A 15,612-nucleotide genomic window follows, 5' to 3' on the forward strand; every position below is an offset into this window, starting at 1 on the left:
GTCAGAATTCTTAGTTAATAAAAATTAGCAGTGAACTGGGCAGGAAAGAGTTGTGCAGTTCTCAAGACGTTGCTGTCCAGAAACAGGATCGGTCAGGTTCAAATTGTTCCATTCCGTCTCCTTTAGCTAGGAGACCTTGAGTCTTAACAGACAAAATCAATCATAAAAAAAATTAAAGTTACGCACTTGCACATGCTACCTGCTGAGCCATAAACCGATTCAAAGCATAGCAAGACAGCAGTAGAAAGGAGTATGCAGAGTGAAGGGTAAAAGGGTTTTGGAAAGCTTTCTTCCTTCCCAGCACAGGGCTGCTTCTGAGAACGGGACTTAGACAATCCTGCACTCCCTTGCAGTGCCGCAGCTGCTCTCTGCACTCCACCAGCATGCCCTTTATGTCAGACTCACAGGACAGCCGTATGGCCTTAGCTTTCCCCCCTTACCATGGTGAGGTTTTACCATGAACAAATGCAGGACTTTTACACCTCCTTCATGCTGCTCTGACCCCCCCCTTAATGGGAAATGCCAGGAGCAGCATGAGAAACTTAAGTCTAGATATGCAAGAGAACACAGAACAACAAATCCCTTTCTTCAGGACCCAGGGAGGTCCTGCTTCACCTCAGGGGAGCACAGAAAAACAGCCTGTCAGAAACAAGTTGAGGGAAACAAGCTTCTTCTATTCCCTGAGCTGTTCTCAGTTACACAGCCACAGAAAAAGTGGCAGAAAGCAGCAGGAAGATTCGGCTTCTCAGCATCTTTCACCTCCAGAGCTCGAGTGACATACAGCTTAAGTGGATTATTCAGTCATTCAGCTAACATTTAAAATAAAGGAGGATTAAAACACACAGCCAAGTAACTCCAGAAACACCCCGTGGGAAAAAAAACCTTAAGAGGTTAACACCCCATAATCTGCGAGGAGATTAATAGCAAAATTACAACCATTAACTTTTTACTCACCCTCAAGTGTTTATGTGGATGGCCTGTTTGTCAAAAACACAGGCCCAATTTATGTACATAGTCTCTATGTTATGTTTGTCTAGTCAGACAGTACAGTACTGCAATATTTGCACAAGTGAGTAATTTAAGTGCAGTCTAAAAAGCCCTGAAAATTTCTGAAACTAAACAGAGAACCACATGCAGTATTATTTCAAAAGACCTAGAAAAGATTCCTAGATAATGAATCGCTTCCTCATAAACCGGCCACTCCTTCTTACAAACAGCAATCTGACTTCTTTTTGCAGGCTCGGCAGAGAATGGCTCTGCCATAAGCATCTTTCTTTTATCAGGGCCAGGAAAAAATATCTGGAATGTCAACCCCACATGACTGGAATCACATTTGTATTTAATTTCATTGTCATTGCTATCAGAGGGAAAACCAGCCCTGAGGTGCACATACAGATGTTATCTTCTAATAATATAAGCTATACGAATTTTTCTAAAGAACAACACCATGATACAAGGGACTAACACCTACCTCTGCAGTGATTTAAAAAATTATTCACTGTAGGAAAAGCATAACAAATATGTGGAATTAAAATGTATTGATTTTTTTCTTGTGCAATGGATGGAACTCCACTTTAAGTGAAAGCCACTTCAAAACACCAGTGATACTGAAAAGGCTTAAAACTTTTTTAATAAGGGACTCCTAGAAAGTATTGCCTGCCATTTACTTCTGAAGTTAGAAACAGAAGTCCTTAAGCGAGAAGCAAGTCATAAAACAATGATTTGCATAGACAATGCTTTTTTTTTTTTTTTTTTTAAATTAAGCAATTGGCATTTATCAAGCTCTCTGTCATGTCAGGTGATCCAAAGTTTTTACAGGTATAAAAACATTCCAGCCTTTTTCCCGTTGACCTACATAAACTAGTTCCAAATGATATGTATAATGAAATATCCATATCCATTTTCTCATCTGTTTTTTGGTCTAGAGAGCCAAGGCGCAATTTGTCAAGTTACTAAACCTTTTTATATAAATTTACTTCCAGACTACTGAACCAAGATGATAGCCTTGCAAGCCCTAAGTCAGGAAAAGGGAAGGAAGCTGCTGGAAGAGAGAAGAAGTTGGCATACCTTCCCTTTGTTGAAGTAATGGATAATCTTACGGCACAGACCTTCCTTACGTTGCCACTCTGACTGAGATGGATAATGCAGGAACTCTCTCAGAGGTCTGTCCTCCCACTGAAGCAACTCACAGTACAAAAGCAAAGTAAATGCAGCCTCTGTTGGAAACGCAATCATTGAACACTGAATCAATGACAACAAATAACTCAGCAAATAGGCTAAAAGGTCACAGGCTGCTTCTAAAACAGTCTGGAAGTTCTGATGTACGATTTGAGAAAAAATTCTGAAGCATTAGATTAACATTAAATTATTCAATTACTTAAAATAGCAGCACATAGCTGTTTCCGATAAACCTGACTCTTAGGTACAAATCTGTCAAGTTCCTTTCTACTAGATACTTGATTTAAATGCACAGTCAGATACTCAGGTGTGTAACTAGATTTGGAGTCTGCAGTTGTAAACAGAGCTTGGATAACAAAGAACTAGAGTCATGCCCTCTAAGTATTACAGTGCAAGGAAATTTGGCAAATGGTAGTATGATGGTGGGTTCGTGATTTCAATCTTCCCCTAATTTTGATTCCACTGTTGTGATTTTTCAATCAACTGTCCTTGCAGAACACTGTAATGTAAAATTCAAGGTGCAACAGAACAGTTGCGTGGGCAGAGACATGCCCACGCATCTTCGTGTGATGGAGTGAGGTAGACCTCAGCTTCTAATCGTTCCGACTGCTGTAACTACAGGAAAAGAATCACAGAATTGCTAAGGTAGGAAGGGACCTCTGGAGGTCACCTAGTCCAACCCCCCTGAAATGCAGGGTCACCTATGGCACGTTGCATAGGATGGCATCCAGGTGCGTTTTGAGTATCTCCAGAGAGGGAAACCCCACAGCCTCTCTGGGCAACCTGCTCCAGCACTCTGTCACCTTCACAGCAAAGAAGGGGTCTCAGTTTGTGCCTGTTGCCTCTTGTCTTGTCACTGGGCACCACTGAAAAGCGTCTGGCCCCATCCTCTTGACATCATCCCTTCAGGTATTTGCACACATTGATAAGATCCCCTCTCTGTCTTCTCTCCTCCAAGCTAAACAGGGCCAGCTCCCTCAGCCTTTCATAGGAGAGGTGCCCCTGCCCTCTCTCAGCATCTTCGTAGCCCTCCGCTGGCCTCGCTCCAGCAGCTCCATGTCCCTCTTGTCCTGGGGAGCCCAGACCTGGACACACCACTCCAGGTGGGGCCTCACCAGGGCTGAGCAGAGGGGCAGGATCACCTCCCTCGACCTGCTGGCCACACTTCCTAAGGCACCCCAGGATCCCGATGGCCTTCTTGGCCACAAGGCCACGTTGCTGGCTCCTGGTCAGCCTGCTGTCCACCAGGACTCCCAGGTCCTACTCTACAGAGCTGTTCTCCAGCAGGTCAGCCCCCAGCCTGCGCTGGTGCACGGGGTTATTCCGCCCTAGGTGCGGGACCCTGCACTTGCCTTTGTTGAACTTTACGAGGTTCTGCACTGCCCAATGCTCCAGCCTGTCCAGGTCCCTCTGAATGGCAGCACAGCCCTCGGGGGTATCAGCCACTCCTCCCAGCTTTGTGTCATCAGCAAGCTCGTGGAGAGTGCACTCTGTTCCCTCATCCGGGTCGTTGACGGATAAGTTGAATCAGACTGCACCCAGTACTGACCCCTGGGGGACACCGCTAGCTACAGGCCTCCAATTAGACCCTGTGCTGCTGAGCGCAACCCTCTGAGCTCTGCCATCCAGCCAGTTCTCAATCCACCTCACTGCCCACTCATCTATCCCCACACTTCCTGAGCTTGCCTATGGGAAGACATGGGTCTTGGGAGACAGTGTCAAAAGCCTTACTGAAATCAAGGTAGACAACATCCACTGCTCTTCCCTCATCCACCCAGCTAGTCATCCTATCATAGAAGACCATCAGATTAGTCTAGCATGATTTCCCCTTGGTGAGCCCATGCTGACTACTCCTGATCACCTTCTTCTCCATGTGCTTGGAGATGGCCTCCAGGATGAGTGATTCCATCACCTTTCCAGGGATGGAGGTGAGGCTGAGTGGTCTGTAGTTTCCTGGGTCCTCCTTCTTGCCCTTTTTCAAGACTGGGGTGACGTGGGCTTTCTTCCAGTCCTCAGGCACCTCTCCTGTTCTCCATGACCTTTCAGAGATGATGCAGAGTGGGCTAGCAATAACATCTGCCAGTTCCCTCAGTACTCATGGATGCATTCCATCTGGGCCCAAGGATTTGTGGGTGTCAAGTTTGCCTAAGAGATCTCTGACCTGATCCTCTCTGACCAAGGGAAAGTCCTCCTGTCTCCAGTCTTCCTCCCTTGTCTCTAGGGTCAGAGATTCCTGAGGGCTGGTCTTAACAGTAAACTGATCCATAACAGAAGTTTTTGAAACAAATTCAAGAGATGTTAGAGAATAACATCAGAAGAGTCAAAAACTTTCACTAGGATTTCAAACAGACCCTGTATGATGTCTTACTAACCTGTATAGTTCTCAGCCTGTAAGTGCATGTCACACAGCTTGTGGATATAGCGGATGTACATCTCTTCCTTGTTAATTTCCGACTTATAGAAATTCTGTAAAAGAGAGAGTTTTTATTTTCACTGAGAATTTTCCTTCATTCAAGACAATCAGTAGCATCTGTGTATGTATATAGGTACTGGAAAGAGAATACATTATTAGTGTAAAGTGAAAAGACTAATTATTTTCACATTCACACTGATTTAACCCACTAACTTTTTCATGTAGTGATTTTTTTTCAAAATGAGGGTACAGTCAAACACTGGAAGAAAAGGTGAGAGAGGTTGTGGGACCTCTGTCACAGAGATATTCAGAACTCAGCTGGACAAGGCCCTGAGAAGCCCAGCTTAAAGTTGGAGAGCCCAGCCTAAAGGCAGAAAGTTAGACCACAGACCTCCAGGGATCCTCCCAACCCATCATTTTCTGTCATGCCAGTGCTCAGATTCTGAACCTACAATTCCTGACACAGATTCCTACCCAACCTTCCCCATTCCAGCTTCAATTACATTGCACAATATCACAAAGAGATAAACATAAGGAAAAAATCTTTACCATAAGGTTAACAGTGCAGCCAATTTTCTTGTTTTCTGTTTCATCGCCTTTCATACAATCCCTAAGAAAGCAGAGTAATGTTGAAACATACACCTGCAAAATTTCCTTTTAAAATACATTTGAAGCTATCTTAACCTCCAGAGTTTCCTTGGATCACAAAAAACAGTGAACCATATACTTTATTTTATAAAGTTGTTCTAAGAAAAAAATTCCATAATATGGCCTAAACGATATACAAACTGCCTTAATGGCATCTGAGAACAAGCACCTGAAGTGACCACTGCTCTGAACAAATACCAGATGGCAGTAGTCAAACATCTTCATAACTAAAAAGCTACCATAAAAGTGAAAAGTTATTTACCCAGATGTAATTGTTTAGTGGTTCCCTAGTCAAAGGACTAGGGTTCAGAAATTCAGGTATCTAATGTAGTGTTGGCATCCTGAAAGACACAACCTGACTGATTTAGACTAGATTACTGATTTTTTCACAGGTAAGATAAATTTTTTATAAAAATTGCAAATTTATAATAATTTTGATGTAAGAAGCACAAAAGAAAAAGGCTTCAGAAATTACCAATTTTGACTTGAGAAAGTCACATTCATTTGTGAAGGCGAGACAAAATTTTTTAAGCAGTGACACCACAAACTTTCCTGAGAACTACACTGTCAGCTAGTTGGCATCTGGGCTCCACAACATGTCAAAACTGATTAGCAGAGCTCTTCACTTCATAGCTCTCTATGTGATTTGCAGAACTATCACAGCAGCTGACACACTTCATCTGGGTATTTCCAAATTTTCATACAGTTCCCTATCCTGCTCTGCTCAGGGAATGAAATATTCTGCTGCATATTGAGTATCAGTTAAAAACTGGTATCTGTTCCTGAAATTAAGCATGAAAATGAGTATCTGTTCATCCAAGTTGCGCTGATAGCAAATTCCATTAAAAAAATCAGCTCCCTTGCATTCTCTTTAAATGTCTCTCAGATATTTGGTCTTTCTTAGTAGTTGTATGGCAGTTGTCAAGAAAAAAAACAACACAGGAGATTGGATCAAACTGTTCAGGACAACAAAAAGAACAAACTAAAAAACACAGAAAAGGATTTGGGATTGCTGAACACCCAACCTAGTCACAGGCTTTCACCTATAATGAGCAGCAGAAAAACAAAAAAAATGATTTGAACTCTTGTCAGTAGGCTAAAGATAGAAATATACGGGGCAGTTCTATATAGTTTCTAATTGCCTCCTGTTCCATAAAAATAACTCTGAGTGTGCGCACACACAAACTAGAAAGTAAAATATGTTTTTGTAACTAAATCAAAGCTCACAATAGTCCTGCAAGCTTTAGTCTAAATCCAAACAGAGGATATGTAGTTTGTAGTGGAGTCTTGCACACAAGTCACCAGCTGACAAGTCAGGCTTTCCTCAGATGAAGTTTTCTAACCCTGCCTACTTAGATGAGGCGTTCAGCATGTGTCAAAGACCTTGGTTCAGCAAGCCATTTAGAATCATTCTTACATTTAGCATGTATATTGCTTAATTAGGGAAGATCACTTCAAAGCTAAAAGGAATAAATCATTTAGCAACCTGAATAAACCTTAGTCTTTGTAGTTTTTTGGGAATGAGCATACAAGAATAAGAATTAGGGCTCTGGAGCTGTGAACTTTGGATTTCTACTCAGAATCCTGCAGCAGTGAGGTAGGCTTGCAGACGTAATACCTGCCATCAGAGAAGCATGCAGCTTGATAAACAATAAAAACATTCCCTGTACAAAAGAAATTTGATAATAAAACTTCTAATACATATACTCAGAACATATTACTGTTGTTGCCAGATACCTATAGTCAAGCAGACGCTCCATGAGGCGAGTAACTGATGTAACAAAAGAGATTCCAGTCTCCCGCCATGTTTCCTGCTCAATCTTCTCCAGCAAACTGTTCAGAGATGAAAAGAGCAGATAAGGCATCCGGGGAAACAGTGTAGTGCATGCAGACAGCTGCAGACGACTTCGTTTCTCCCTCATGAGACAAGTACACAGAATTACTATCTTACCTGGGATAAGGCCCAAAGAGCTGGGTTCTACTCCAGGCAGCATGAAGCAAAGACAAGGAAATTACAGAATTGACAGGAAAAGGAAAATTACCCTCACATTGCCATATAAAATATATAAAAGATAGCAATGTTCATGGCAACAGTTGATTCCCACATTATTATCTGTAGCTTAAATACTACTAACAGCAATCACAAGTTGGAAGGGAGTCTAAACCTAATGCAAATTCCTCTTCGTACATCCTCACATTAATTTTGGTCTCTAATCAGGAACCAACTAACCTTGCATTACAATTTATTAAACTGTAAATAAATGAAAGCGATATTTTTCTGATCAGCAGGCTAAACAATACAGGCAGCACATCACTGAGATGACTGAGAAGAAAGAGAAAAGGCTAGAGTAAGAACACTGAAAATCACATTAAAAAATGAGAAAAGAAAGCAAATTTACATGCTAGTTTCCTGAAACTGATCTCTGGTCAAAGAACTTGCCACTTACATACTGACAAAGAAATACTGTTAGGTGTCTTACATGTCCTCACAACAGGCAAACTCTTTTATACTGAAATAATTTCCAACCAAACTCTTTTATACTGAAATAATTTCCAGCCAAGGGACCCAATTCACACTTCACCAGTACAGCTGAGACAACAGAAGTCAGGGCCAACTGTTTATTTCACGGTGCATTTATTAAGTTTGTGAGAAAAGAGATGAGATTTTCCAATTCTGTGGAATTGTTTCCTCAAAGCTGACAGTATTCTCAGAAAAGACAGTACAAGTATAAACTAAAAGGTTGCTGGACTTCAAGATCAAGGTTATTTTTCTTGGCTACATATGCAGTCATTATCATCTACAAATAAGTGAAACTATGGTCCCTGAATTCTTAACATTTCAGCTATTAAGTACCTTCTTCTGGAGCTAATGAAAAGTTGAACATTCTTCTTGCCAGGTGAATAAAAATAAAAAGATATTTTATTTCTTTTTTTAAAAAAAAACACAAACAAACATGAAATATATTTATCTGCAGACATGAAGTGCCAGACTTCTCGAGGCTGAATATGCAGAAATCAAAACGGAATAGATTTACATGCTTTCCAAGGATGAGCATACAGGATGGGCTGGCTTATTTATCTTGACAATGAATGAATGTGTAAATGTAAACTGAGAAATACAAAGATTTCTGCCTTAAACTGCCTCCATACAATTGGGGGCCACATAAAATTGTCTGGAACATAGAATCAAAGAATTATCTAGGTTGGAAAAGGCCTTCAAGATCACCAAGTCCAACCATCAACCTGGCCTGCAAAGCCCCATCACTAAACTATGTCCCTGGTGCCACATTCACATCTCCTAAATACCTCCTGGGATGGGGACTCCACCGCTGCCCTGGGCAGCCTGTTCCAGTGCTTGATCGCCCTCTCTGTGAAGATATTCTCCCTAATATCCGATCTAAATCTCCCCTGGTGCAATTTGAGACCATTTCCTCACATTCTACCAGTTGTTTACTTGAGAAAAGAGACCAGCACCTTCCTTGCTGCTCCTTTCAGGTAGCTGTTGAGAGCAATGAGGTCTCCCCTCAGCCTCCTTTTCTCAAGACACAACAATCTCCATTCCCTCAGCTGCTCCTCCTATGTCATTTCCTTGTCCCTTCACCAGCTTCATTGTTCTTCTCTACACATGCTCTAGCAACTCAATATCCTTCTTATAGTGAGAGGCCCAAAACTGAACACAGTACTCGAGGTGTGGGCTCACCAGTGCTGACTACGGGGAGAACAATCATTTTTCTGGTCCGGCTGGCCACACTATTTCCGATGCAGGTTCCTTTCTTCAATGGCAAGGACTTAAGTACTTTTCTGGTCCCCACTGCAGTGGTACTAGTGTGCCTCATGTATTTATTTCTCAAGTATTTATCCTCATAACACTCTAGGAATCTCCTAGACTGTTTCCACTCTTAAGTTTATCCTTATGAGTACTGCGTATTTGGTGTGAAAGGGAGTGGAAACACTGTCATGACAGACTCTGGAGGAATAAACTTACAACTGTTGAATCAACTCAATGACCTTCAAAAATTGTAAGCAGCAAAGGAAAACGCTGAGGAAAACCTCTTGCTCTAACAAGGCCTGACTCGCTAGACTTTCTCTAAACCATCCCAAGGCCCTGATTTCGCATATTGCTAAGGTAAAAAAAAAAAGAAAGGCACCGGTTCCTTTAGCAGATCAATTTTTTATAGGAGGACGTTAATGACTTACCTATGCAGCCTTATATTAGATTTCACAGAACAAAAACAAGGAAAAATTAAATTTTTATATTCTTTTCAGAATTAGAGTGACACATTTCTGTTTTCCTGACAGCCATGTCATGAAAACCTGCCAGAAAACCTTCTACTGCTTTCTTTGAAGATCAGCCCTGAAGCTGCTACTGCAGCACAGGTCACTACTTAGACTCCTTTAGTGACCCCACAGAATGCAGAGCAAGCAGAAATGAGCATAGCTTACAGTAGGCTGAAGAGTTCTCTGTAGTTCTCATCACCTTTTCCTTCAGATACCAGGCTGTCCAGCTTATCAATCAACTCAGCTTCCACCTGGATGAAGAAGTGACTGGTTACAAATTAGCTGTTCATGCAGAAGACAAGAGTACCAAACACAAGGAGGACTGAAAGAATATTGTCCTGCAGGCTGCCCCACCTTCTTTGTGTGAGTGATTTATTTCTCTGTATCTCAGTTAAATGGAAACACTTTTCTTATTTTTTTCAATGAAATAGCAGGGCTAAAATTAAATTATCCATTTGCTTATCAGAGTCTAAACGAACATCCCAGGGGAGATAATGTTGATTCTTCACAGCAATTTTTGATATTTATTCTCTCAACAAATAAATCACTCTGAACACACTTTCTGTGAAAAATATATCCTGTACCATAAATTGAATATCCATGCAGAGAAGCCAGTTTATGGCATGATCACCACTAGCCTGCTGTGATGGTTCTGCTGGTACCTAACTGATTTCCAACCATCCAGACATAATTGCATTGGAATGTAATTTGTTCATTAAACTCTTTTATCAAGCTTCTCTATGCTTATATGATGCATTTTCTTTTCACACTTATATAAAGGAACAGAACAGTATCATTATGTTGCCCTTCCCTTAGAAAGGTCATGAATATGCATTCATTTCTCCCCTTGTCTAATACGTCCTATTGTCAAGTTTGAGATCAGATATTCCAATAAAATTGGTTCAAGTGCAGAAATCATTGTATCCAATATTAAAGAAAAAAATTGTGTGCTCTTCAAAGTCTTGTAAAAAACATACTTCAACACTAATGAATACAGGTTTCTAAAGGTTGAAATGGCTTGTAGAATTATCACTTGTTTTTATTCAAAGATTAGCATAGTTTGAGTTTCTCAGTTTTTCAGCTGCCAAACTGCAAAGTAAGTAAAGATGAGAAGGAAGAGTAAATCACCCAGTGACACACAAATGGAATTGGCACTCTTGCTAGTGAAATCATTAAAGGGAGACTTGATTTAGTCCATGAATCAGACTGCATTGTTCTCTAGTATTGCTGAAAAATTACCATGTTAAAACAAGCTACTGGAAAAAAAAAAAAAGCATGAAAGTGAATTTCCAGGATTTTTGTATTTTCTAACAACAAATTTAGTATTCAAAAAGACAACAGAATTCAAAACTAAAAAAACCAAACCCATCTCTCAGTCTGTAAGCTACAACAATTTGACAGAATTCTGCAAAGCATCTGTCCAGCTGTCTAACATTACACTGGACAAAAAATTAACTTCTTGGTTCCAGCTGCTTATGCTAGTAAGGTTTAATGCATCTTGTACTATTTAACTATACATTTCGTTCTCACTGATCTAGATGAACCTTCTATTTTTAGTCTTACAAAATTACGATACATGCTTCAGTGTGAGAATTAGCTCCATGGGTAAATTAAGAAAGATTTTTATGGCTGAAGCTTACAACATATGAACAAGTATAAAAATTATATGATGATTATGAGAAGTTCATCTGTCATGTAGAAAGTATAAATAGATCCAGAAACTAGAAGATGACTGTAGGTACTTCTAACTGTAAATGCCAGAGCAGAAACTGTTCTATTGTTATGCTAATATAGCACCTAAAGCAAAAAGAGTACCGTGATCAAATGCCACCATAATAATAGTAATAGTAGTAGTAGTAATAATAATAATAGCAGTCAAAGGAGTTGAAGCAAGGAGGAAAGAAACCATAAGCCCTTGGTAATACTCTTCCACACAGCCTTTGATATATCAGGTTATGGGAAAGGTCTGTTATTCTCCTGGAATGATTAGAACTGACATTTAATGTGGTTAATAATCACGTGAATTATGGTAATTTAAACAAAAGGTCCAATCATTAAGTATTTCTGGAAACGGTTTGTGTTGTTTAACTGTACACTAGCATTGCCTCCTTCAGCGTACCTATCTGTAGATACTTGCCCTCACTATTGTCCCAAACACAATGACAATGAAGCAATGTCCTCTAAGGATCCATTCCAAACCTACACTTCGTTATTACTACTTTGAACTTTTAGGATCTGTTTTATGCGGTGGAAAATTCAAGCAATTCTCTGACCATGACTGAGCAACAAAATGAGGACTCCTCTGCCTGTTCTGCAATCATAGCTCACGGCAGGTGGGAACTATGAAACTGTTGTTGGACATAAGCATTCAGGAAAGATGCTGCAATTTCTCCAAGAATATGCAAGTCACAAAGCCTGTTTCAAAGCATGGCATAATTATTTAGTTATACAATACTGCCTTCTGGCTAGAAATTTGCCAGAGAAGCAAAGACCACTATTTTCACAAATATTGGCTAAATCTTGAAGTCTCCATTTTTGGTTCCCAGTCTTACCCACTTAGTGACTGACTAATGATCTACATGGAAACCAATGAGAGCAGTGAGAGCCCAGGACCAAAGAAATTATTTTCTCTTTCTCATCTCTGATGTGACGAGCACATTTCTATTCTATATTTTCACAGGAAATGTAGCCAGCTCTAAAGCGCACTGCCTAAATAATCCCGGGAGTCCTGTAATCTTTTGTGAACGATGCTTCAAATTTTCTGGTTTTATACATCTGCATGACATCTTCCTCACCATTAGAAAAAATGGTTCAACAGATACAAACTCCTTGCTTCCAGCTGGGTATTGCAAGACAGACAGAGCAAGAAAAAGAACACTGAAGATGCCTGGGAAGCTACTTCACCTGTTTGAAGTTGCCATTCTTTCTCTGCTCCCAGTCCATCATGTCATGGAAGATAGGGATCATGATATTTCGGACTTCTGGTTGTGGAACAAGCGTAACACCAAGAAAGGGGCCAATCATTCCCGGAATAAAGTGAATCTTATGTTCACCTGTACAACACAAAGCAATTGTGATTAAATAAAAGCATTTGTTATTTGTCACTGAGAAGGAAGGGAGCCTCTGCAATAATGACAATAATAGGCCCAATGCAAAGTAATAGGCATGAACATGAAGAAAGCAAGTACATTCTTTTCCTAAAAGGACTGAAACAACACCTTGCTTTACACCATTTCCTGCAGTCTGCATTTTTAATTTCAATGCCAAAGCCTTCAGCAAAAACTGTCATTGCATTTCATTTGTAATGGAATTCAAACCATTAAAGACAAACAAACTAAAACACACTAACCAGGGGGAAAAGAGGACAGATACTTTTAATTTATGAAAGAAAGTATTGGAAAGGGTTGGTGAGAACAACTATGTTTAGTAGAACATACCTAGATTTTAAATAACTAGAGAGCTCTTTGTCCTCAGTGCTATAGAAGTCACAATTTCATTGCTCACCTTGACTTAGGACAAAATAGCATTGATTCTCAGCAACAGCAACTCAAGGCATTTACTAACAACCTCTTCTGTGGCCTGCTTACTTTGCAGCTGCAGAGAATAAATCGGAATAGCCATATTCGGAACAAGGCTCAGTGATAAATACTTTTATCTATATATGTATATAATAGACTTCTTTCTTCATATTTAAAGTTTTCTAATATATTTTTCCAGTTATTTGATTTCTGTTATATTAGAGAGCTTTCTATTCCCCACACAGATACTTCAAGACTGTGATCGAGTCTGCCTGTACCTTCTTAGCTGTGCAAGACAGCTCAGGCTTATTTAGTCTTTTTGATTAAGGTTTTTTTCTTTTTTACTTCTGTAGCCATCTTCCTAATTGTCTTCTGAACTCTGTTGAACTTCTCTTTGGTTTTTATAAGCTGCAGGGCCAGACTAACTGTTCTAAAATCAAGTGCACCTATGAAAAAACTGCAGCAGTAATATGGTCCTCCTTCTCTTACTTAAGATTCTTATACATTTTCTCAAAGATCATGTTACTGTTTTTACTCATGGCATTTTACAGGTAGTTCCCATTCAGCTGATTATCAGCACGATACATTTGTAGTTTCTTTTCTCGAATAGCAGTCCTACATACGTTTCTACATATAAAATGTTTGTATTTGGCTTTTTGAATATATTACTTGCTTGCAGCCACATTATCAAGTTACTCAATTTCATTTGCATCATTCCTTTGCTCTTTTAATGATTTAACTGTTCTCAGAACCTTGCATAATCTGTGATTGCTATAAACATTTTTTTTAATTTTCCTCTAGAATACTATATGCTTCCTTTGTCCTCAAATGTTTCCATAGGTATTCATTTTTGATCCCTGACCGAGACAGGATACTGGCCTAGCTGGATTTGCTCTCATCTAGTACAGAAGTTATTTGGCTGTTTTATTAATAAAATCCTGAACTACCTAAACCCAAGACTGCTGCAGAACACTTCTCAAAGCACAAGTCCTAGGTGAAAATTCTCCATTTACCTTTTGAGACTTGTAGCAAGATTCCCCATTGTGTAATATGCTTAGTTTCTTTATCAAAATATATAAGAAAAGGTCACATAAATTATAGAAGTTGAAATTCTATGTTCTGTTTTGGGTATTTTTAAGCAGTAGTGTAGAATTTGTTACTATATGCATACTAAATGCCTGAAGAAGACAAAAAAGAAGCTTTACCACTGTCACATTTGAGAAGAAAGCATTCAGATTGGTAGGAACACATTACTTCAAATGAAGTAGAGACTATGATGCCACAGAATATTTTTGGTAGGAGAAGAGAAGTGCTTCCTTGTTTTCCAACTAAGAGAAATGTAAAGTAATACATGATACTAAAATAAATTAAAAAAATCTAACTGAAATCTGGGGTTACTTTGGCTTTGGTTGTTAAGACAGAAAAGGAAGAGTCATACCCAGGTTCTGCCACATGCTGAAGAGCTCATATGCCATCATCACTCTCATATCACCATATCTGTAAGAGACGAGATAGACAACTGCCTAATGGAAAAAAAACCAGCAAAGGCGGTGACGTTTAAAAAAATAAGGAATAAAATAGAATAAGAATAGAATTGGAATAGAAGGAAGGGAGCTACATGGATCAGCAAGTCGAACTGCCTGACCACTTCAGGGCTAACCAACAGTTATAGCGTATTGTTAAGGGCATTATTCAAACGCCTCCAACACTTACAGACAGACGGAATCAACTACCTCTCCAGGAAGCCTGTTCCATTGAATTCACATTTAAATCAACATAAGAATATGAAAAAAATTATCACTGAGCACTGTATTAGGAGATTTATTTATTTCCCAAGCACTTCTACATCCCAAGTTCCATCATAAATCACAGGGACTTATGATAGAAAAAGAAGCCTCATTTTTTCAGGTGGCAGAAAAGACTGGGAAGCCAACAAAAAGTCTTCTTACTTATCTAGAATCTTCTTTCTCTTAGCTGGTGTGGCGTTTTCTAGTTGCAGACTTGGCTGGTTTATGAACAACACTGCCAGGCTGAAATAGGAGTTCCACACCTGTAACACAGAAAGGAAGTTTTATAACATTACACTCCAATGAGTAAGTTTTAAACGAGTGTAGGAGGACATATGTTCCTTTGTATGTAGAATCAGACTTTCCTTTTTGTAATAAAGATGTAACAATCAATATGCCTCCTGACTCGAGATACTAAACTCTTAAGGACACCAAGGGTTAAAAACTGATAGGAAAAGATATTAAAGAAGGCAATCTAAGGAACCTGCTTTGGCAGGTGGGTTGGACCCGATGATCTTCTGAGGTCCCTTCCAACCCCTTCAATTCTGTGATTCAATGTCACTAAGCTTTACTCTTAGCACCGAAGTTTAAAAATGACTAAACTTGGCTACTTCACAAAAGTTTAAATTATTCTCTTTTTCTAGGCTAAACAGATTTTATCCCTCAAAACAACAACAACAAAACAACAACAACAACAAAAAACCAAAACACAAAACAGAGATTACATTATATTATGAACGAGAGCTTTATAATTTAGTCTGTTTTTTGAAAGAAATGAGGCTTATGCATT

General features: G+C 39.6%; 1 protein-coding gene and 1 long non-coding RNA gene across 23 annotated transcripts in view; one reads left to right on the forward strand and one right to left on the reverse strand.

Moving 5' to 3' along the window:
• The window catches only part of LOC308200478, a 49,344-nt gene extending 36,930 nt beyond the window's left edge, over positions 1 to 12,414 (forward strand). Inside the window, exon 3 of the long non-coding RNA XR_013955622.1 lies at positions 9,729 to 12,414. This is a non-coding gene — a long non-coding RNA (uncharacterized lncRNA). The remainder of the gene's footprint in view (positions 1 to 9,728) is intronic.
• The window catches only part of DOCK3 (dedicator of cytokinesis 3), a 223,989-nt gene that overhangs the window by 32,457 nt on the left and 175,920 nt on the right, over positions 1 to 15,612 (reverse strand). For 18 of the 22 annotated variants that reach the window (XM_080606288.1, XM_080606295.1, XM_080606284.1 and 15 more), the window contains 9 exons: positions 14,985 to 15,085; positions 14,474 to 14,532; positions 12,422 to 12,570; positions 9,683 to 9,768; positions 7,191 to 7,217; positions 6,977 to 7,072; positions 5,141 to 5,201; positions 4,551 to 4,644; positions 2,068 to 2,216 (listed from right to left, as the gene is read on the reverse strand). In XM_080606288.1, the coding sequence (XP_080462414.1) occupies positions 2,068 to 2,216; positions 4,551 to 4,644; positions 5,141 to 5,201; positions 6,977 to 7,072; positions 7,191 to 7,217; positions 9,683 to 9,768; positions 12,422 to 12,570; positions 14,474 to 14,532; positions 14,985 to 15,085 (822 nt within the window). The remainder of the gene's footprint in view (positions 1 to 2,067; positions 2,217 to 4,550; positions 4,645 to 5,140; positions 5,202 to 6,976; positions 7,073 to 7,190; positions 7,218 to 9,682; positions 9,769 to 12,421; positions 12,571 to 14,473; positions 14,533 to 14,984; positions 15,086 to 15,612) is intronic. The other 4 variants (XM_080606289.1, XM_080606296.1, XM_080606299.1 and 1 more) reach the window with 1 other exon arrangement.

Source organism: Anser brachyrhynchus, assembly GCF_964034855.1.
Source record: "Anser brachyrhynchus genome assembly, chromosome: 10".
NCBI lineage: Eukaryota > Metazoa > Chordata > Aves > Anseriformes > Anatidae > Anser > Anser brachyrhynchus.